The 23,000-nt window shown below is 41.3% G+C and overlaps 1 protein-coding gene across 5 annotated transcripts in view; it reads left to right on the top strand.

Moving 5' to 3' along the window:
* RNF144A (ring finger protein 144A) overlaps positions 1-23,000 on the top strand; it is a 67,079-nt gene that overhangs the window by 35,013 nt on the left and 9,066 nt on the right. For all 5 annotated transcript variants that reach the window (XM_068937242.1, XM_068937241.1, XM_009667688.2 and 2 more), the window contains 5 exons: positions 552-697; positions 19,328-19,432; positions 19,658-19,718; positions 20,792-20,999; positions 22,556-22,703. In XM_068937242.1, coding sequence (XP_068793343.1) covers positions 563-697; positions 19,328-19,432; positions 19,658-19,718; positions 20,792-20,999; positions 22,556-22,703 — 657 coding nt within the window. In that variant the 5' untranslated portion in view covers positions 552-562. The remainder of the gene's footprint in view (positions 1-551; positions 698-19,327; positions 19,433-19,657; positions 19,719-20,791; positions 21,000-22,555; positions 22,704-23,000) is intronic.

The raw sequence follows: 23,000 nt of genomic DNA, 5'->3' as shown, positions 1-23,000 counted from the left end.
TAACTTAGCAAACTGATCGGTCTGCCATGCCCTTAGGAACAAAAATTTCTGGCTGTGTTGGCCAGTTGCAGTATCATCAGGCTGGAGAAAGGGCATAACAGCTGCTTAATTCATGAAAGATACTGTGAAAATCTGACCTGGGTGGCAGGGGGTACTTTACTCAATATATTTCAAGGAATGGGTAATCAATGTGGGTGAAAGAAAGGTAATACCTAGTGGGGAAAATGGCAAGAATTGGGAGCAAGATATTTAGTGTGTAATGTTAAACAAAGTCTGTGACTTAAGAATGTTTCCTGCTTACTTTCTTGAGGTTTTATCAATGTATTACATTCTTTTCCTTCTGCTTTCATCTTTCTATATGCATATGTAGGCAGGGGTGTACAGCCTATTGCATGTGCTGATAACTATCAGATTAGCCATCACTGATTACATATTTTTCCCAAATAGCTAGCAGGCAGCAGCTAACAATACGGTCTGCAGTACACAAAAATATACGGAGTATCAATATAAGGAGGTGATAGAGTATTTTAATTTTATTCTGTTTATTTCAGACGGCTCTGCAATGACTACAGCAAGATATAGGCCTACCTGGGACTTGGTACTTGACCCATTAGTGTCCTGCAAGCTCTGCCTTGGTGAATATCCTGTGGAGCAGATGACAACAATAGCACAATGCCAATGCATCTTCTGTACCTTGGTGAGTTTGCTTTTTAACAGGCATAATTTTTGAAGTTAAAATTGAACTTTTTTAATATATTTTTCTGCTGAGCAGGTTTCACCCTGAAGTGTTGATGCTATAGTTCTTATACCATCAGGACTTTTGTAATAATTGTTTAAGTGCCCTCCTCACCAACGCGTTCTCGGTAAAACTTGACTCTTATATCCCAGCACGAGAAATGAGAGTGAAATAGAGGCTCATTGGCACAGGGGAGGGTTTACCTGTAGCAGCAGGTGCCAGAGAAAGGAGTGTTCTAGCACCCTGTCTCTGATAGCCGGGAGCTGAGTGCTGTCCCGTATCGTTTTTGGAAGCTGAAAGCATTTCCCTCTTCCCCCTGTTGGTATGTAAGAATCTGTATGACTTTTACTTTGTCAATAATGAAGAGGATAGCTGGGGATGGCAAGGAAAATGTATTTTTGTGTGTGTGCTGATTTTTTTTCTTAATTTGCTTATCCTTGAACTGGAAATGCATACTGTTGCTGAGTACTAGCAAATAAAAGTACCTGTTTTGCTGTAAAAAGAGAATCTTACTTAAATACTTAACTGTACACAGCAGTATACTTCTTACATGTAGCAAGGTTATTCCCACTTAATTTTTCTTTTGAGCTGTCTGATTGGGATTTGAGATTTTTTTTTTTTAATTTTAGCATCAAGTCTCTTTGGAGTAGATCTATGCATCACTTGTAGCTAGGAAAGCACCTAACACATTAGGGGTTCTAATTTCATCATATCATAATTAAAATGACATAAGTTTTTGCCACCGTACTGCACAAATCCATGCCTGAATAAGGAAAGTAAGAGAGAATCCTGACAGTTCAGTACAAAGCACTGAATTTGAACACAAATGTTAAGTAGCAAGGATCAACCTCATAATACAATATAGCAATTGTTAATTTTTTCCAAGCTTCCGTGTTATTGATTCAGTATTGGCATTTTATAAACTAAGAAACAGAAGTAATAGTAGTTTCCCAGCCGTAGAGGGTATGTTGGAATGATGATGTTAGACCGTTAGTTTTACAATGGCTGTAAGGTGCACAGAAGACCTTGTCCTTAGCGGTGCAAAAATGCCACTAATGCTAGGAATAATGTAATTCTAGGATGCATTGTGCTCAAGGATTTTAACACTATATCATGAACTCATGAAGTTATATGTAATGTTCAGACATGGTTATGTGATTAACTTAAAATTCTTTTCCAGTGGATCTTCCCTCATAATGTTCAGGAGTAAGGATTTTTAAGTGGCATTATCTATTTCTTTCCCTTCCCCACCCCAAAATGTTACCTAGCTTTTTTTTTTTTTGATGATGTTGACAAGATGCAAAGCAGACAGCTCCTTTTTGCTGCTTATTGAGAACAACGAAAAGAGAAGCAATGCAAACAGCTAGGTTCCCAACGCGTGTAATGCTCTAGAAAACCCAAGCTGTCACAACTTACTTTATTAACATTGATGTTCCTTGGGCTAAAAGAAGGTGGGCCTTATGCAAGTAAACAGAAACAGTCTATTACAAACACTGTCTATCCAGTTACAAAATAAGTATTGCTTCATTGCGCACATTGAAAGGAGTGTTTGCTCAAGCATGGAAAAGTATATGAAATATGCTCATGAAGAACAGAATTGTAGGCTTCATGAAAACTCTCCACTGCACAATGGGTAGTTCTAGTATTTACAGCTGAGTTTTGCATTTCTTTTCCTGTTACTTGGATGTAGAGAATATTTTAATTTAACTTCTCAGTAATATCTAAGTGGTAGCAGAAAGACTGCATTACCAAATATATATCTCTTCCTCCCCGTCTCACTTCTTGTGACACTTGTTGCCATCACTGATCTTCCTTTTCTTCCTGGTAGAATAGTGTTACCACCCTTAAGATTTTTTCAGAAATAGAAAACCTTGATAGCCTGTTCTTTGGACCTGGTATAAGTAAACCTACCATGGTGGCATTGGCTTGTCATGTCCAGCTGTAATCAGCTGGAGTCATCAGTCTGATCTTACTACCCATACTTGTTTGTCTTGAATGATTCATTCAGCTTTATCCTCTTTGAGAGCCAGCATATCCTGCCTACCTAGAGATTTGTATGAGCCTCACTCCTCTGATGTCAGAGTGCACTGAAAAATGTATTTACCCTAAAGCTGTCCTGTGAAACAATAGGGAAAACATTAATCTCGCTTTCGCTGGTGGGGGGGAGGAAATAAGAATTCATCACAATACTCTGAAAGGGAAGACAATAAATCTATGGTAAACCATCAATTCAGCATGGCTGAAACATAAGGCCTCCATCTCTAACTTTTGGATAGTCTTAAAATTTAATAAATTGCATAAGAAAATACTTCCAAAATGGGTCAGGCCAAAGATCCTGTAGGCCATTGGCAATGGTTAAAGAAGACTGCACTGATTCCTTTACTGGCATTACTTCTTAGCTTCTGGAAGTCATCACTACAGTCCTCAGTATTTGGCTATATTTTGTAAATAGCCAAATAAAGCTATTGAAATCATAAGAAAAAATCTTTTTATGCAAGTTTTTCGATAAAGTCTAAATACAGTGGATTTGCTGATCTGCAGTTAATTATACTAGGATAAGTGGAAATACATCTGGAGAAATGTTTGGTCTGCTGTATTTAGTTCTTGATGGACCCATATACAATTTTGTTTTGGCCTTCTGCTTTTATGTAAATGATCTAAGGTGAAAGATGGCTTCTGCAGAGCGATAATAGGACACTTATCGGTTACAAGTATGAAAACTATTTTTGCTGCAGCTCATGCTCCTAGCTCTAGGTGTTCTCTGTAAAGCACAGCAGGCCGAGACAGTGTTAGGATGTGTTAGGATGTATTACAAAGAGAACTTTGAAGCATAGCGCTATGGGTATGTTTGCAGAATTTAAAGCAGTGTGCATATTTCTCAATCCTGTAATATTTCAAGTGTTCCCTCCTTTATAACCATAGAAGTGCTGTGGAAAAGATCTCATGAAGGATTATCTCTTCCCAACACTTACACAATAACACAGCATTGCTATTCAGAAAGATAGAATGGAGGCACTGTTTGCTGTGCTCATGGGCAGAGCTGTGCAGGAGCTGAGCAGAGCAGGCTGCCACTCATCTGCTGATAAGGTGTAGACGCTACAATTTCCCATCGTATTATTTTGCCAGTTGGGGCTATTAGAACCCATAATGGAGTATTGTACTATCATTATGAATGTTAATGCACGCACAATGCTGTGAGCTCCTTTTAAGCTTCGTACATATCGTCCATTAGGAATATATCTGTTGTTGGATTGCTCAGTGTGCCAGAGAAACAAAAGTCTAGGGAACAGAAAGGAAAACAAGCTGTGTACTGTTGCTTGTTTTTTTTTGTATTTTTTTTGGTTTTGTTTTCCTGAATATTATTAAGAGGCAAACTTAAATCTTTTGTCTTCCTGGAAGCTAAATCATGTCAACAATAGAGGCAATAATTTTGGACCAGAATGTTTTGATGTGTGTATTTTCTTCTTGTTGTTGTTTTTTATTTCATTAAATCATTTTTCCAATTAAAAATTAGGACACAGTAGATAGCTAATAACCTTATATTTTAAGATGGGAAATCACTTAGCATTTGCTTGCCCCAGGAGGCCAGGAGTGGTGTGTTGTGTTTTTGTTTTTTTTTTTCCCTCCACATTTTCCTAGAAAGACTTTTCCCTTTCCTTCCATAAGATGAATGTCATGAGAGCAAAGCAAACAAAGGGAATCACTTAATTTTGTTTAATTTTGTTTGTGTTAGTTATTGCACCAAAGTCCTTCAGTTTTTACTTAGCTTTTGCTTACTTTTGGTGTAGCGGGGATGGAGGGGAAGCCAAGTTCAGTCCACTTCCAGCCTGAAATGCTGACCCTTTTATAATTGCAACTAAAGTTGCAACATATTTTATTCTAGCTGATGTTCTTGCATTGAAATCAGCTGATTAATGCTGAAACAGAACAGACTCCAGTAACTGTGAGCCTGTGATATAATATACAGGTGCAGCAATGCCAACTAACTTGCAAGTGCAGTAATACTGCTGCTGTCCTTTAAGACAAAGGTTAAACTCCTCTTGGCTCTGCATTGCTTAAGTTGTGCTGTTCCATTCAAGTTTTTATGCAGCACTGATCATTCTGGTCCCTGAGCATTCATTGCTTGCCTTTCTCAAACTTAAAAAGGAAATCAGTCAGGTAGGCAGTCCAGGCAAGCAAATACCTAGAAGAAATGTGAAGCCTGAGAGGTAAAATTGCCCCCTCACCAGAGACGAGTTATCTGGATTACTCACTGCAAGACCACTTTGCTACCACTGGAAGGAAGGAACACTACTCAGATGTCTGAGAGATACCATTCTTACAATTGGAAACAAAATAAAACAACGAAACTTACAGAGCTCCCCTCTGCTGCTTGTACACTACTGTTTTTTTTTTTTGCTCAGTTGTGGATTTGTAAATTGGCTTTGTGTTAAAACTGACATTGCTAGACTAATTTTGTATCCTTTAAGTAGCTCGTGCTCTGCTGGTAGGCTTGCCTAGAGGCTCTCCCTTAAGCCCTACCCTAGTCCTGTAGGTCCCTTTGAGCTTAATATAATTATCATTTGTGTCTCTCTGGGTATTTTATCTCGGGTATTGTTAGCCCCTTTTAACCAGGATTGCTCTATCTGCCTGACTGCATGACTGTCCACACATATCTGCCTGCCTAATTGCACTCATTCCCCTAACAGAGCTTTGATGCAGGCTGAAGACCTGAAGGGAAGGAAAGACCTTGAGCAAGTTGATACTGTTAAGCTGCCTCTAACTGGCACCAGACAATAAGTTTTTCTTGTTGTCATGATTGACTGGAAGCAAATAGAACTATACTGGCCTTTGAGTCGAAAGGCAGGAAAAAGCAAGATTTAATTACCTTGTTGTTCTCCTCCCTCCCAAATGAAGGAGGGAGAACTTCTGCCTCTCAAGGATGAGGCAGGCCCCAAAAGATGTATAGGCGAGCTGGTGAGCTCGATTGCCTTCCCTTTGGCACTGACTTGCCCCTGCTTGCCAAGGGAAACCTGCTGTAGCAGGACGTGTCTGCACTGGACGGCAGCACCAGACTGAGGCAAGGCTATCTGCTTCCTCCACCAAGAGGAGCTGTCCTGCTCATTTTGAAACATGATGGCGGGGTCGTGGGGGGAACTAAATGACTTGTGAGTTTTTACAAAGCCTTAGGTACTTTTTAGCAGCTGTGTTTTCCGATTTCCCACAAGCTTCTGGCAAAGCTTAGAGCTTGCTACTTGTGCTCATTTCTCTCCAAAACCTTAGCAGAAAACTGATACCAATCTTGATATAGATGTAGAGGCTTCGTGGTTAGAGTTCACTATGTGTTTGTACAGCAGCTCACATGGCTGTCTGGTTCCTGGCTGGTCTCCTAGGGGCTATCACAACAAAATTCACTGCTTTAATAATAAACTGGCCTCTTTATAGAGTAATTCATTTACAGTTGGGAACTGTGGAATCCAGAGTGGAATCCAGGCTTGATCTGGAACAGCTCTCCCTTCTCTGGTGCAATGCTGCTAACATAAGTTGTCTTCATCTGGATGTTGTGAAAATTCATTCTTTATTGTTAGCGTAATATTTTGCTTGTGCCCTTTGTTTGCTGCAGGTGTATTGTCCTCCCACTCAAACATTCTTTCTATTCTGAAATAAAAACTTTTCTTAAACAACCACATAAGGAAAAATTGATATATTTTACTTGCTGCATACATTGGCACTGAAAGCAGATTACTTTTTGTAAAGTTTACTGCCTGTGTTTCTACCAGTTGCAACTACGAATAAATGAGGACAAGCTGGTTATGAGAAAGAATGGAGGAATAAAAATCTGACATATAGAAAATATTTATATGCACATTCACTTGAAACTGGTATGATAGCTGAGCTGCAGCATATTATCCTTTTCTTTTTCAGCCATTTTCTAGTAGTTGTCTATTAGCAGGCATGGTGGGAAAGGAAGTGTTGAAGGAAAGATTGTTCATTCTTCTCTGTATTTTACATTACATTTGCCTATGCTTATATATTTATTTAGATATAATCATTCCAAAGAGCAGTTCAAAGGATGGACATTTCTTTCCTTTTCTCAATTAAGACATTTAACTGGAAACAGACATTTGTTTTTCAAGTTCATTTAGTTCTTGTTGTTTGGCCCTGCTAGTGATTTCCACAGCTGTCAATTACTGTATCTCAAAGGATTTTAGCCTTACTGTTACAACACTCCTCATGCTGAGGAAGGTAGCAGGGCTCCTTCCTTTAAGGAATAGCTCACACTGGAAAATATGGGCATCCTTGATGATACGTACCATTTTTTTTCTTGCCTCACCTTAATCATTTGTTGATTGGTGGACAGATGTCAGCACCTCCCTGTGCTCAGTCTGGCAATGTTACACTCTGGTGCAGTACAATGATGCGGAGGCTTTGGAGGCTGCACCAAAGCAGAGGGATGCTGCACCCCCTTCCTAGTGTGAATGCTTGCTCCATGAGTTGTTTGCAGCATTTAGGGAATGTGTGCTACTGCCTCATATAATTGGGTATACTGTCAGAAAGCATTTGGACAATACCAAAGCAGCAATCTACACTACTGTCTACAGGATAAATCAACAGTTCTGTCTCCTCTCTAACCGCAGAGGTGTTTTTAAGGGGTGAGTCTATGCGCTTGTCAGGCTGCTGCCTTGTTCCCATCCTGAGCTTATAGCAGCTGATGGGAGCATGGTGGCCTATAGATGAGCATCCTTTCTGCAGTTTTAAGTCAGCCTCAACTGGTTTGTCTGAAGAACGTTGCTAGACCTTCTCCTTGGCCAGCGACGTGGAAGCACATGGACTCCGTTTACCCATCGTCTAGGTGGAAGACAATAGGGCTAGAATGGTGCTGAGCATTCAGGCTGCAGTAGGGCGCCAGAGCAGCTGGGTCAAGTCTTAAAAACTGACAGTGATGGGAGAGGAGAAAGTGTTTACCTTTGTCAGCCTGAACTAACAGAGTGTTTAAAAAGAGGCTAACTGATCAACAGGTAGATGCTGAAAGCCTGCCAAAATAGTTTTTTCAAATCGCTTGCTACTTTGGAAAAATCTTAACACCTGTGATTTTACTCCCAACTTCATGATCCTGGCTAAGGTCCCTTTTTCAGTACGTGTTGTCTTGCCAACTGCACAGGAGGCCAGGTTCAGGTGCTAGGTATTTCCCAGCTGCGGAACTCTAGAGAGCCTTAATGGTACTAGTCTTAAACAGAGCAAGGGTTTTGTATGCCTGGGTAGCATGATTTTTGTCCCAGCAGCAAATGAGAGGATCTAAACAGCAGCCATGCATAAGAATATTCTGCATTATTGCTTTCATATAGCAGTTTTGAAGTACCACATGCCAAAATAAGTGACTGTGTTTCCTCATATGATTTAGTCTTGAGGATGATGAATCAGCTGCAGGAATACAAATGGGGGTTGTGATAATGAAGATTTTTTTTGAAAGTAGACTCTTGCTTTAGAGAAATTCTCTGTGGAAGTAGAAGTGATTTATTAAAGTTCAAAGTAGAATCATTAAGCATCTGTCTATTGTATATGTGTCTCTGTGAGATCTAGGTAGCCAGTGAGGATGAATATATTTTGTGTTCCTGGATTTAATCAATAATGACTGACAATATGTTTAATAAGGAAAAGGCATTTCCATGGCTACGTCTGTGCCTTGAACAGATCTCTTTGATAGTTATTTTGCAGCAAGTTGCTTGTCAGACAAATAAGATTAGAGTGATACTAAAAAGCAGCATAACCAGATTGTAGATATGCAGTAGAGGGTTATGCACACTGGAGCAGCAGTGTAAGAGTGTCAAAGTTGGGCCTGCGATTAAATGAAAGTAGAGGTTTGGGCAGGATTATAACTACTGCTTTACGCAAAAAGGCTGCACAGTAGGCTTAAAAGAAGCTTAAAAGCTATCCGAGAACTTTTTTTTTTTTTGGTCTAGCATGTTTTTTCATGTTTCAAGAGTACCACTTGAACTTTGCAAAATATCTTTTCTCTTTCCATGAAAAATTAAGGCTAAAAAAAAAGTGCTTTTTTTCACCCAGGTGAACATTCCTATTGGATTCAGAAGGATTCACAGAATTGTAAAAGAAAGTAGCAAATAACAGCCGTAATGTTTATAGCTGCAGCACTCATCAGGAATATGGAAACCCAGACTCAAAACCTTTTTCTCTCATTCTTCTCTCATCTCTAATGAATAACCTATATATAAGCTATTATTTATTTTACGGGAATTCTTCCTGTTAAGGCCATTCAACTTTGTTCAAACAGAAAATCTTTCTAGAAAAAGTGATATTTTCTTTAGGGAAATACTCTTGAGCGCAGAGTGGAATTTTCTGTTCATCTCGGAGGGCAGAAAATATTATCCCAAGAATATTAGACTTCAGCTGAGGTACGGATACCCAAATTCATCTCACTGATTTGTCTATAGCGAGTAACTTTTACACACAAACATACACTCCTAGTGATTATTATGCATTGCATCACTATTCACTGCTCTAATCAAGAGCTAAAGACTACTATTACATTATGGACAATGCTATCTACCGGTGTAAATACTTATTTGCCACACTGCAGAATTAGCTTCCATAGCAGTGGAATAAGGTTGGTATTACTCTGTCTCCTACAAAGAAAAGGTATCACTTTTTCAAGATTCATTTTTGAGGAATATAGAGCAAAATACCTACCTGATGTGCAAAACAAAAATGTTACAAATACAATATCGTGTTTGTTGCAATACATTTTCTCATAATTCTTATTCATCTCCGTAACCTAATCACATGAATTTTGAGCTTTGCTTAGTAGTCTTTTAGCAGAAAAGCTACTCATAAGCCAAACTAGACCTGTAGCTGCAAGATACTGCTAAATAAGTGCTCCTCACTCAGTATCCTGTCATATCTCTTTCATGCCCAGGATATAAGGCCAAAAGGGTCATTACATTCAGCTAGTCTGATGTCATTTGTAATGTAGACCATAAAAAATCAACTGGCGTTTCCTGGCTCTTCTTGTGGTTGAATTTAAGCATTTGATTTATATGTGTGTATGTATATACATCTGTCTACACACACACACACACACATATGTATTTAAAGGATCATCTGATCCTGATTTACAGATGATACAAGACTTCCTTGTCCCCTCAGTATTTCAGTTTTCATGATGATAATCATCTTTCTTCGAAATGTTTTCTTTCTCAGTTTGAACTTGCTTTGCTGTATTATTTTTTCAGTTCACCTCTTTGCATTGAAACTTAGGCCTGCTAATTAGGCCCACAAAGCATTTCAGCACTTACATCTGTCTCTGAAGTGGGATGTAAGATCGTTAGTGATTGTCTGCCCAAGGTGAAGGGTTATTTTTCTGACTGATATCTGTGCAAAACAGTGATTGTCTTTGTCTGCCTTTACTATTTCCCTGTACTAAGTACATTTTCAGAAAGTTATTCTTTCACTTTTTAAAAATTTGATAAATATTGCATTTCTTCCCTCTCCCCCCCCCACCCTTTTTTTATTTTTTCAGTAGAGGGGTGGTTAAAATATTTTAGTAATAGCAGCATATAATGATTTTCTGGAAGTGCACATTTAGTTTTGGGATGGTCTGTGGCCGAGTGCCAGCACTCAGATACATGTAAAGTTTTAAGCAATAAATTAAATGATACAGTGGTGATATGCTTGTGTCTGCAATCCTGTCATGATTTTGGCATTTCCAAAGACTGACCCTGTGTAAATATACTGTATGACTTGGTACTTGCATCTGCAGCTTTAGTGTAGTCAGGAATCTGCATTTTGAAAAAAAATTCATCTATCAGCTGCTAAGAAAATAACACAGATTAACTTTTTTACCTGTTTAACTCTCAAATAAAAGGTGACATCTCAAAAAGTCATTCCTCATCTCCTGCAATATTAGAAATAACATGTTCTTAATAGTCAATGTGTTATTAAATATTTCAAAACAGTATGCAATTCTATCCTATCTTCAAAAAAAACCTTTTTTTAAAAAGTGAAGGCTTTCGCTGAAAATATCTTTAAGTGTTTTTAATTATAGCTGTGATGTGTTGCAAAATTAACTTAGAGACCAAGTGAGCATTTTTTTTCTGTCAAAATAAATGGCAGCAAAATTTTGCCATGCTTGGAAACAAATGAAAGTCAGATTCTTTCTTATGAATAATGATATTTTAAATTTGATTTGAGTGTCAGAAGAAACAAGCTAAAGCATCAGTACCATAGATGGGCAGAGCTGTTGCTGAAATTCTCCTAAAGAAAAAAAAAAAGTCAGACATCTGAATTCTCTATGTCAAGATTTTGCTGTGGGCTATGCAGGTTTGTCAGAGTGAAATGCAGCAGAATAATATTGTGCGTTATTGTTTATAAACTAGGCAAAAAGCAACAGTTTTGATTCTCACAGAATGAGGATACCTTTACTGTAGGTTAGAGGATATTACAGGCTTTACAGTGTCAGAAAAAATGATGTTCAGCTATAAAGTAATAGAGATCAATGGTCATTGCAAATATACCTTTTTCTGTAGCACAATCCTCGATGTACAAAGACTGGAAGAACAATGCATCTTGCTGAACTGTAGATATTTAGCCTAAGTTAGGCAGCTTCAGAAGGGAGGTCGTTCCTTTATTAGCCACTTATCCCTGAGGCTGCAGCAAAAAAAAAAAAAAGGCATTCCTAATTTCCGCAGGAAGCTGATAGTAAAACCACTTGTGAGCAGGGCTCTCGACTGGGTCCTTGTGGCAGAAGGGACTTGGGCCAAAGCTCCTTGAAATGGATGTGCTCCTTCCTTCTGTCACGGGGACAGAAGATGGCAGTAGGATTCTTGGGTCAAATTCCTGGACTACTACGTGAAACAAAAAGTCTTCCAGGCCCCAACTGGGAAGAAAGGACAGAGGTGGTGTGCAGAAAGAGGGTAGAACAGGAGGGTGCAAGGATTTTGCGTACGCAAATACACATGGAAGCACAGGGGGAAATGCAATTCCAGCACTCGGGGAACTAACCCATCTGTTGTGACTGACCTTGCACTGTTCAGGGTTGGCATAAAGCAATTGCCAAGACGTGATACGTCTTGACCTACAGCTTAAAATAGGATGTGCAATGTTTTACTTTCTTTTGTTTCACAGAAATTACAAATTTTACACGGTAACATTTTCTTGGGGTTCCTTGTTTAACGTTTGTATATGATAGTATATTTCAAGCATGTTTCAGTTGAAAAAGGTGTACAAACTTACTAAGTGCATAAATGAATTTTGAGGTGTAGATATGTGTAGTTAAGGAATCCAAACCACCTTAATATTGTCCTGCGGTGACATCATATCATAATTAGACTCTAACTAGAATTTTCAACTTCAGATCAGAGAATCTTTCTGGAGAGACTTTCCTTTTTTTTTTTTTTTTTAAAAACACTTTTTCTCCTGAGTCATGTGATGCACTTAAACAACGCACACTAGATGGAAATCCAGCCACTAAAAATGCATGTTCACCTGTTGCAACTGCAAATTAAAACACGGCGACTTGCCTGAAGGATGTTATAAACTGACATGTTTTACTTCTGAGTTGGGAAAGGAGTAGGATTGTATACATGGTTTGCTACTATAGCTCAGGTAATGACTCACAACTTGCACACTTAGTTTTCTGTTCTTGCTGGCCATATATTACTTTATTATTCCAGGTGATGGTTGTCAGAGTACAAAAAAGGAATACAAAGCTGAATGTAAAGAAAATGTTTCCTAAATTCAAAAAAATGCCTCTTTCACAGTTATCCTCATATGATCTACTTAATTCAGTCTAAAGAGTTAATTTTTGGAAACACCAAGTCTGACTCAGGCTTCATTGTTTCAGGCTATATGCATAAACAGAAATGTGCAAAATAACTACAGTCTTTTTTTGTCGAGATAAAAGCATCTCCAAGTGTGACACACTTCAATAGCATTTAGTTACTTAATTCCTGAAATAGAAAGGGTGTTTTCTGTTTTTTTTTTTGTTTTTTTTTTTTTTAAAGAAGGGGACAAGTGGAATTGAGTAAAAAGCTTTGTTTAAGAAACTAATAACTCTCCGTAGAGAAGTGTCCATTACATGAAGAATAAAGATGCTCAGCATATTAGTTTAAGGGCCCATGTACAACAGGATACCTTTACTATCTTATCTCAACCTATTTCAGCCATTAGATATCTAATTTCAGCTTCTCTGTTCTCTGAGAAAAGTTATATAATGAAGTTTAATTTGAAAGCAGTTTTGAGTAATTTATATTCAAGACACTTTTTTCCCCTTGATACTTTATTAATAATAATACTTTATTTCTTAAATAGAAAGGCTATGAAGATATTTTATTCCAGCAAGGGATAACATGGCAGATGTGAGAAAATAAGAAACAATTTATAATGTGTCATGCTTTTACAAAAGTAGAATTTTTCTTTTTTTCAATGATTATTTTCATAACATATCACTGGGCACCTAATCCTACTGTGTTATTCTGTTTGTATACCAGTGCTTTATGGCATTTGTAGTACTGCAGCCAGTTCAAAATGTTCTGAGAAGTGTCATGTCTCATATCCTTTCTCAAGAGAAGCCTCAGTTACCAAATGCTTCAAATTCTTCCTCCTCCACCTGAGGAATCTCTGGAGCTGGGAGTCTTGAACTGGCATGTCTTATCCTCTGCCTAATTTATGGTGTGATTTCATAGCCTCGAGACAGCACCTGCGTTCCCAGAAGGTATAGCATAAGAAGTGCTGGGCTGATTTTGAGAGATATGACCTGCCAATGTAAGGGGAACACCTAGGACATAGCATGTGGCAGGGATGAACACCATTTCTTGGAAGAGGTGAGCAAAGGGAAACAAGTCTAATGGACTTTGGCAATTCTCCCAAACAGGTTGAGAAGGAGAATTACCATATTAATAATTAATGATGGTAGAGCTCATTCAGCTTGAAAAGTACTTTCTATAAGTGCTAAGTACCATCATTAAAAATGTATGCATTTTCATTTTAATGCACAACTGGCATCTGCAAATAAAGGGAAAAGTGAAGAGCCAACAGTGTCATTAGGGGAAGGCTAATACCTCACTGCAACTGACAACACAGCTTGCCAAGGCATGCAGCCCAGGACCTTGTCCTTGCAGAGCTCAACCTCCTGTGGTTGCTGTTGGTGGTGCTCATGAGCTGCCACCACCCACTCTGCAGAGCTCTAACCTTCTGGGAGTCAAACCATCTCCTGAGTGAACCGCTGCCTTTGTTGAATTCACACTGATGAAGAGGAGGACATAGGCCATAACTCATCACACTTTTGCATGTAGAACTTCTAAAGTTATCAGTTAGTCTCTGTTTTCTTCTCCAACAAACAGTTGTCTCTGTTGAGTAGGAGACACAGGGAAGGAGAATCTGACAGAAATGATTTGTTGTGCTATCGGGGCATATGTTGCCACCAGCAGAGCTATATACTACAGTAGCAAAAATTATGTGGGCAGGAAATGAAAATTTTGTGGCAACTGAGCTGCAAGAGATAAAAACTAAAATGAAATGTTAAAGTAGGTGATAGATTCTCTGAAAGGAGCAGAATACACATATTAAGAAGCAAAACAAAAAGAGAAGAAAGAGGCTGAACAAGTGATTTCTAAGTCTGGAACCTGGCCTGTTAGATGGTGAGGCTGGAGTAAAGAGGTGGTTTTGTGCTTTGAACTGCAATTAGAAATGCTGGAATCTGCAAAGGTGATGCAGTCCTTTGCCTTTACAGGCTGATGATGGGTAGGTGACCTGTCTGAAAATCTGATCGGAAAAAGGTATTTGAAGTTCCTGTTTTGCCCACTTGCTGCAGAGTATGTTATCTTTCTTGCCTCTCACCCGACAGTATTCCATGAGAGTATGTCATGGAAAGACTGCCAAGGTTTGTCCATGCATCGGACTACTACCCTCTGCTGATCTTCCATGTGGGCGCTAACGACACGAAAGGTAAACTGGAAACCATCAAACGGGACTTCAGAGCTCTGGGAATGGTGGTGAAGGGTCTGGGAGCCCAGGTCGTTTTCTCCTCAATCTTGCCTGTGAGGGGAAAGGACAGGAGGAGGAGTAGACGAGTTTTCCAAGTGATCAACTGGCTGCACCGCTGGTGTTGGCAACAGGGCTTTGGATTCTATGACCATGGGACCCTGTTTGAAGATCAACAGCTGATGGGGAGCGATGGGATCCACCTTACCAAGCGGGGCGCGTGTGTCTTTGCCAACAGATTGGCCAGCCTGGTGAGGAGGGCTTTAAACTAGGCAAGATGGGGGAAGGGGAGTGGTATAGTGGCAGGGGAGTCAGTAAAACACCGCTCAAGTCAGGATGCCTCCAGCGGGTGCATGCAGCCAGGGGAGACAGCATGGGACATGTCTATGGAGGATCCTCTTGCACCTCTCCTGGGAAGCCTGCGTGCTTGACTGGCTCTCTGAAATGCCTGTACACCAATGCACGCAGCATGGGGAATGAGCAGGAAGAGTTAGAGATCTGTGTGCGGTCGCAGGGCCATAATCTCGTTGCAGTTACAGAGACATAGTGGGATAGTTCACATGACCGGGATGCTGTCATGGATGGCTATGTGCTTTTTAGGCAAGACACGCCAGGAAGGTGAGGTGGTGGAGTTGCCCTTTATGTGAGGGAGCAACTAGAATGTAGGGAGCTCTGCCTCGGGGTGGATGAAGAGCAAGTTGAGAGCCTATGGGTAAGGATTAAAGGGCAGGGTAACATGGGTGACGCTGTTGTGGGGGTCTACTACAGGCCACCTGACCAGGAGGAAGTCATCGATGAGGCCTTCTACAGACAGCTGGAAGTAGCCTCATGATCACAGGCCGTGGTTCTCATGGGAGACTTCAACCACCCTGACACCTGCTGGGAAGACAGCACAGCTAGGCACAAACCATCCAAGAGGTTCCTGCAGAGGACTGATGATAATTTCTTGACCCAGGTGGTGGAGACACCAACGAGGAGAGGTGCAATGCTAGACCTTGTACTAACGAACAAAGAAGGTCTAGTTGGAGAGGTGAAGGTTGGGGGCAGCCTTGGCGGCAGTGACCAGGAGATGGTGGAGTTCAGGATCCTGCGAGGAGGGAGCAGGGCAATGAGTAGGATTGCAGCCCTGGACTTCAGGAGAGCTAACTTTGGCCTCTTGAGGGACCTACTGAGGGGAATCTCCTGGGGTAGGGCCCTAGAAGGAAGAGGGGTCCAGGAAAGCTGGTTAATATTCAAGCATCACCTCCTCCAGGCTCAAGGTGGGTGCATCCCTCTGAGTAAGAAATCCAGCAAAGTGGGCAGGAGACCTGCAGGGATGAGCAAGGAACTCCTGGCAACAGAAGAAGGAAGTGTACAGAATGTGGAGAAGGGGACAGGCCACTTGGGAGGAATACAGGGACATTGTCAGAGCGTGCAGGGATGCGACAAGGAAGGCTAAGGCCCCTTTGTAATTAAATGTGGCAAGGGATGTCAAGGACAACAAGAAGGGCTTCTTCAAATACATCAAGAGCAAAAGGAAGACTAGGGAAAACGTGGGCCCCCTGCTGAATGGGGCGGGTGCCCAGGTAACAAAGGATACAGAGAAGGCAGAGTTATGAGAAATGCCTTCTTTGTGACAGTCCTCACTGCTAAGGCCGGTCCTCAGGAAGTCCAGACCCTGTGGACAAGACAAAGCCTGGAGAAAGGAAGACTCTGCCTTGGCGGAGGAGGATCAGGTTACAGATCATTTAGGCAAACTGGATATCCACAAATCCATGGGCCCCGATGGGATGCACTGGTGAGTGCTGAGGGAGCTGGCAGATATCATTGCTAGGCCACTCTCCATCATCTTGGAAAGGCCATGGAGATCAGGAGAGGTGCCCGAGGACTGGAAGAAAGCCAATGTCACCCCAGTCTTCCAAAAGGGCAAGGAGGAGGAGCCAGGAAACTACAGGCTTGTCAGCCTCCCCTGCATCCCTGGAAAGGTGATGGAACAGCTCCTCCTGGAGGTCCTCACTAAGCATGTGGAGGACAAGAAGGTGATCAGGAGTAGTCAGCATGGATTCACCAAAGGGAAATCATGCTGGACCAATCTGATGGAAAGACTGGCTGGGTAGATGAGGGGAGAGCAGTGGATGTTGTCTCCCTGGAGTTCAGCAAGGCTTTGGACACTGTCTCCCATCACACCCTCCTAGGGAAGCTCCGGAAGTGCAGGCTGGATGAGTGGAGAGTGAGGTGGATTGAGAACTGTCTGGGTGGCAGAGCTCAGAGGGTTGTGGTCAGTGGCGCAGAGTCTAGTTGGAGGCCTGTAGCTAGCAGTGTTCCCCAGGGATCAGTGCTGGGTCCAGTCTTGTTCAATGTATTCATCCATGACCTGGAGGAAGAGACAGAGTGCCCCCTCAGCAAGTTTGCTGGTGAGACTAAACTGGGGGGAGTGTCTGACACACCAGAAGGCTGTGCTGCCATTCAGAGAGACCTGGACAGGCTGGAGAGCTGGGCGGAAAGGAACCTCGAGAAGTTCCACAAAGGCAAGTGCAAGGTCCTGCCCCTGGGGAGGAAGAACCCCAGGCAGCAGGACAGGCTGGGGGTTGACCTGCTGGAAAGCAGCTCTGCCAAGAGGGACCTGGGAGTGCTGGTGGACAACAAGTCAAGCATGAGCCAGCAGTGTGCCCTTGTGGCCAAGAAGGCCCATGGTCTCCTGGGGTGCATGAGGCAGAGTGTTGCCAGCAGGTGGAGGGAGGTGATCCTGCCCCTCTCCTCAGCCCTGGTGAGGCCTCGTCTGGAGTGCTGGGTCCAGTTCTGGGCTCCCCAGTACAAGAGAGACATGGCACTCCTGGAGAGAGTGCAGCGGAGGGCTACCAAGAGGATGAGGGGACTGGAGCCTCTCTCCTCTGAAGAAAGGCTGCGAGAGCTGGGCCTGTAGAGCCTGGAGAAGAGAAGACTGAGAGACGATCTCATAAATGTGTACAAGTATGTGAAGGGGGAGTGTCAAGAGGATGAGGCCAGACTCTTCTCAGTGGTGCCCAGCGACAGGACAAGAGGCAATGGGCAGAAACTTAAGCACAAGCAGTTTCACCTGAACCTGAGTAAAAACTTCTTTCATGTGAGGGTGATAGAGCCCTGGATCAGGTTGCCCAGAGAGGTAGTGGAGTCTCCTTCCCTGGAGATATTCAAAACCCGTCTGGATGTGGTCCTGGGCAATATGCTCTAGAGCATGCTTGAGCAGGGAGGTTGGACTAGATGATCTCCAGAGGTCCCTTCCAACCTAAACGATTCTGTGATTCTGTGATTCCAGGCTTGTTTTGTATCTTCTTTTCACTCCATTGTTCATCTAGTCTTAGTTCATATTCTGCCTATCTGGTAACTGAGAGTTGGGGATCTATTTTCCGTAATTTTTTCCAGTTTATTTTTGCCAGCTGAGCCCTTGGGAGTCCCACAAACAGGATGAGAACACCACAGCGTGATCTGCTCGAAAATAGACCTGCATTTGTTTTTTCCTCTGTAGTGTAAGGCTAGTGGAAGTTCTGTAGGACATGGAGAGAAAGTATCTGTCTCTCTTTCTCTGTCTCTCCCAGCCACCTCCCCAGCAGGCAGCTACTTCATAGCTCTAGCCTTGATGTGGGAAGTATAGAGATGGTGGGGGGTGGTTGCATTTATACCCGTATAATCAGCTGGATATCAAAATGTCCATGGATAGCTCTGAAACTGGTCTTTGATCATATCACAAAATATGAGCAGCTGAGTAGAGGAGGCTGCGTAGACAGCCAAGGGGGGATGGATAGCAACCTCTGTGTATGCCATTGTTGCAATAAAAAGTCAATATATCAACCCAATCAAATCAATGCTAGTAAAACATATCATTGTCTGCTTTACTTGACCTTGCCTGCTCTTTAGGAGTAAGAAGGTTTGATCTTAACTTGACCTTGGTCTAAATATCCACCTTTCTTCTTTGTCTTGTTGGCAGTTGTGCTGTGCACAGGTGTGTAACATGCCATGTTTTCAATTAAGACTTAGGTAAAATGCTATGACTGCTGTGGGAGGAAAGTGTTAGTATTAACAAAATTTATTATTCAGTCCCCATGGAAACTGTAGTTCTTCTGGGAGTCCTAGTTCTTACATACTTTCTTCCTTTAGAAAAGAAAATACATCTTTAGCCATGAAGTTCAAATAGTTATTTTCCAAAAATAGAAGGCAAGATACACTCCTGTTTGCTTTTTGACATTCTTGACAGATGTCTGTTTATGGGTACTAACTGCTTACTAAGCTGTATTGTGGTTTCCAGTCACATAAAGATTTTTGGAATGTGGTTAATCTAATTTTATCTTGTTATTTTTCTAGCTCTCCATTTAATTTGTCTTTTTTCCTCATTTTTATATTTTCTTATTTGCTGCATTTTTTTTTTTTTCAAATTGAGGGGGAGATATTTGGTGAACAGACCTGGGAAATGAACTTGCCATTTGCTATTTAAGAGTATAACCTTGGTGAAGTTTGAGAGCATGACCCACAATTGTAAATGGGGCACAATATCTGTTTTTAAAAGAAGTTTAAGTTCCTCAGATTTTTCAGAGGAAAATTGTTAAAATATTGAGTGGTTTATTCTTGGTGGAGCAGTTAACTCAGTATTTGGCTATCTTGCAGTGCCTAAAACAGTATGTGGAGCTTTTGATCAAAGAAGGTCTAGAGACAGCAATTAGTTGCCCTGATGCTGCCTGCCCAAAGCGAGGTCATCTACAAGAAAATGAGGTATGTTTTTACTGCAATTTTCCTTTCCGTTCCTTTCCTTTCCTTTCCTTTCCTTTCCGTTCCTTTCCTTTATATTCAAATGTGTCTGGTGCAGTCATTGTTGCCAGTATACGTTTTTAAAGATTCTGTAAAGATCAAATATTTTGTCTCCGTTTGCGGAAAATGCATTAGATTACTGCTGTTCTTAACTGGAAATTTGTCTTTTCCTTCTCCTTCCTTCAACAGATTGAGTGCATGGTTGCATCAGAAATCATGCAAAGATACAAGAAACTACAGTTTGAAAGAGGTAACATATGCTATCCCTTGCAAGGCTGTGGATACAGTATCACTCTGGAACAATCCTGTAACTCATAATCTAGTCCTATACATGTTTGTGCATTTAATGTTTTGTCATCAGAAAAAAAAAAGCTTAAATTCTTTCTGTTCTTGCCAGCCTGATGCCCTTTGCAACATTCTGGAAGTAAACTAAGGAGAGAAAATTACTGTGTGTTTTATTGCTCTATAACTAAAGGAGGAAATGACTTCTGTTTAGACCTTAGTGCTGTCTGAGTTGACTGCCAGTACCCTAGACACTGTCTACCTAGGCTGACCCCTTTTATGGAGTCAGCATTATCTCTTATGCTAGAATCTGCTGTGGAATTATTAGGCGGGTATGAGCGTAAAGAGAAAGTGAACCTTGTTAACTGTTATGAGGATATAAGCTGACTGGGTGTCTGTGCCTCTCACTATGGTGATATGAAATTGGGCAGAGTTTCATAAAGACAGTTCGATTTATGTGTCCGTAGAGAACTTATGCTAAAGTTTTCATCAAGTAATAGACCCAGATCAGAGACCACTCAAATCAGTGGTATGTTTTTACTGACTACAGTGGGCTTTGAAACATGAAATGACTTACCAGTAAGCAGCCTTCAGGAAAAGGGTGAAATTGGATAACAATCTTAAATTATTGATAATTATGTGGTTACGTTAATGCAGATGGCAACTTGAAATAGAGCCCCACTGGGCAAGGCACTGTAAAAACACGTTCTGGTGTGTTATGCCTGCATAAGATATGCTCTATTTAACTTTAAGTGTAACTGAAGAAAAATATTGCATTCCATTCTCAGGATAGGTTTAGTTCAGTGAATGAAAGTGAGCAATTAGTTCAGACTCTGGAAACTCAGTTTAGTTATCTTAGTTTGGTGCCTGTTTGCAAAGCAGGCCAGATTTATGTTTAATTGAGTAAAGTAAATAAAAAGGCTGCTTTTGAAAAGGTGGATGTTCAAATGCCCTGCCAGTCAACCTCAGCTGGAACACAGTGTTAAGGAAGGCTGGTCTTGTAACTGCCTTTGAATTTAGTTCTTTTATGCCTTTTTACAGAAGTGCTTTTGGATCCGTGTCGGACTTGGTGTCCCTCCTCTACTTGCCAGGCAGTTTGCCAGCTCCAGGAATCAAGCCCTCAGAACCCCCAGCTGGTGCAGTGCAAAGCCTGTGACATAGAGTTCTGCTCTGCTTGCAAATCCAACTGGCACCCAGGTCAAGGCTGTCAAGAGAATATGCCAATCTCCTTTCTTCCAGGAGAAACAAGGTATAGTATGGCAACTGACCAAGCATCTAGAAACAAAACACTGAATCTTTTAACAAAGAGGAGCATGAATAGTAAAGAGGCACTTTCCAGATGCTTTATTTGGTTATAAAGCCATTTCCTTCACCTAGTCGCTCCAGTTCTCCAGTAACGCTACATTCCAAAACTGGATAGCTCTTGATGGCCTCCCTTCCTTGCTACTATCCACACCAAAGCACAGAGGAGACGTGCACAGAGGATACACCCAGCCAGCTAATGAGCTTCTCCTCACAGAAGCTATGACAGCCTGAGGGTTGGTCATATCATCCCAGATAGTGATTTTTAGGATACCCTGTCAAGTATCCCAACTGTTACACATCTGGACAATGATCTCGAGCTCTGAGGCCACGGTGAAAAATCTCTGAGCTATTTCCACTGGCATACTGCAGCCAGTGAATAAGAAGTCATTGTGCACATGTCTCACTCAAAGTCTTGGCTTCTTTGAAGACGGCATAGCAGTTCAAGGTATTATTAAAGCCTTGACTAACCTTTGGGCTTAGCTATTCCTAAGTTGTCTTCTTTCAACCTTTGCTGTAACAGATGATTAGCTAGGATGCTGTCACGATTAGTTCCTGGTCAAATATTATAACTTTAGCATGTGTGTTTTGTGTGTGCTTGAGGCAGAACTCAAGCTCAATAAACTGCATGGCAAGGTAAAAGACTTAGTGTTTTGATTGCTTTTAGTTTTTACAGTTTATGGATTCAAAGCATTTTTCTGTGATATGGTTGCTACTAGTGTGACTAATGAGTATACGTCCTTTCATCCATCAGTCAGGCAAACGGCAATCAATCAAGAGTCAGTCCTGTTTTACTGCAGCTTGCTAATACCCCTTCTTGTATCTCCCACTGGCAGTGGCTGCAGGAAGTGTCATTTGTCAAGGCACGTTTTAGTTGTTGGAGCGGATAAAGCCTCGACAGGGTAGAAAGCTACTCTAGGGAAATAAATGTTCTTCCAGTGTTTCCACATTCCAGCTCTCTGCGCTGTGCCCATTGTATGAGGTGAGGTCCAACAGTTTTGCAGACTGGTAGAAGACACGAGAAGAGGTGGTGCTGACCCAAACTCATGAACCATGTTTTGACTAGATAGTGTTGGAGATGAAAAGAGATCAACTCTGAAAGAACAGCAAACTCAGAAAAACTCATGGTTCTTGATTTGGAGGGAAATTTCTAGAGAGGATTCTCAAGGAAGGCACAAACATGCAATCTCTCCCGGGTACCCTAGCCCCAAGGAATGTAGTCTGGGCTTACTGTGCTGTCAGGGGATACCTTCGTCTTCTCTTCTGAGGGAAGAGAATGGAGGAAAAATAAAATGATCTAGACACACATACATGTCCAAAACAGTATAGCCAAAATATCTGAACGATAGAACTCAGATGAATACCTAGAACACGTATTTTAATAAGGAAAAAAGTAGGGGTGTGTGTGTGTGTATATACATATTTATATATTTTTTTTCTTAGAAGTTCTCCTCTAAACTGACATGGCCGCACGTCTTATTGATTTGCCACTCTCCCTCACAGTTCGGTTTTTAAAATGGAAGAAGATGATGCTCCAATCAAGCGCTGTCCAAAGTGCAAAGTTTACATTGAGCGAGACGAAGGCTGTGCCCAGATGATGTGTAAGAACTGCAAACATGCCTTTTGCTGGTACTGTCTGGAATCCCTTGATGTGAGTACACGCAGCACACTAAGGCTCTCAGAAGCTTGGCAGTTCATTGCTTTGCCATCCAGCTATCTCATTAATGAATTATGTACTTGCTCACTAGCCAGCTCTTCCTCTTTTGTGTCTTGTCTTCTGCACTTTCTGTCACAGCAGTATTTTTGTGTCTCCTTCTGCCAAACTTGGTGAACTGGGATCCACCAGAGCTATAGCTGGTAATTTTATAGGATTTGTATACTTAATTCTGCTTATCTAATCTGTGTGATCTTAGTATTTTGCTCATGTGAGACAGGAAAAAAGTATTAG

Source organism: Struthio camelus, chromosome 3, assembly GCF_040807025.1.
Source record: "Struthio camelus isolate bStrCam1 chromosome 3, bStrCam1.hap1, whole genome shotgun sequence".
Taxonomy (NCBI): Eukaryota; Metazoa; Chordata; class Aves; order Struthioniformes; family Struthionidae; genus Struthio; species Struthio camelus.
This window is presented reverse-complemented; position numbering and strand designations above follow the sequence as displayed.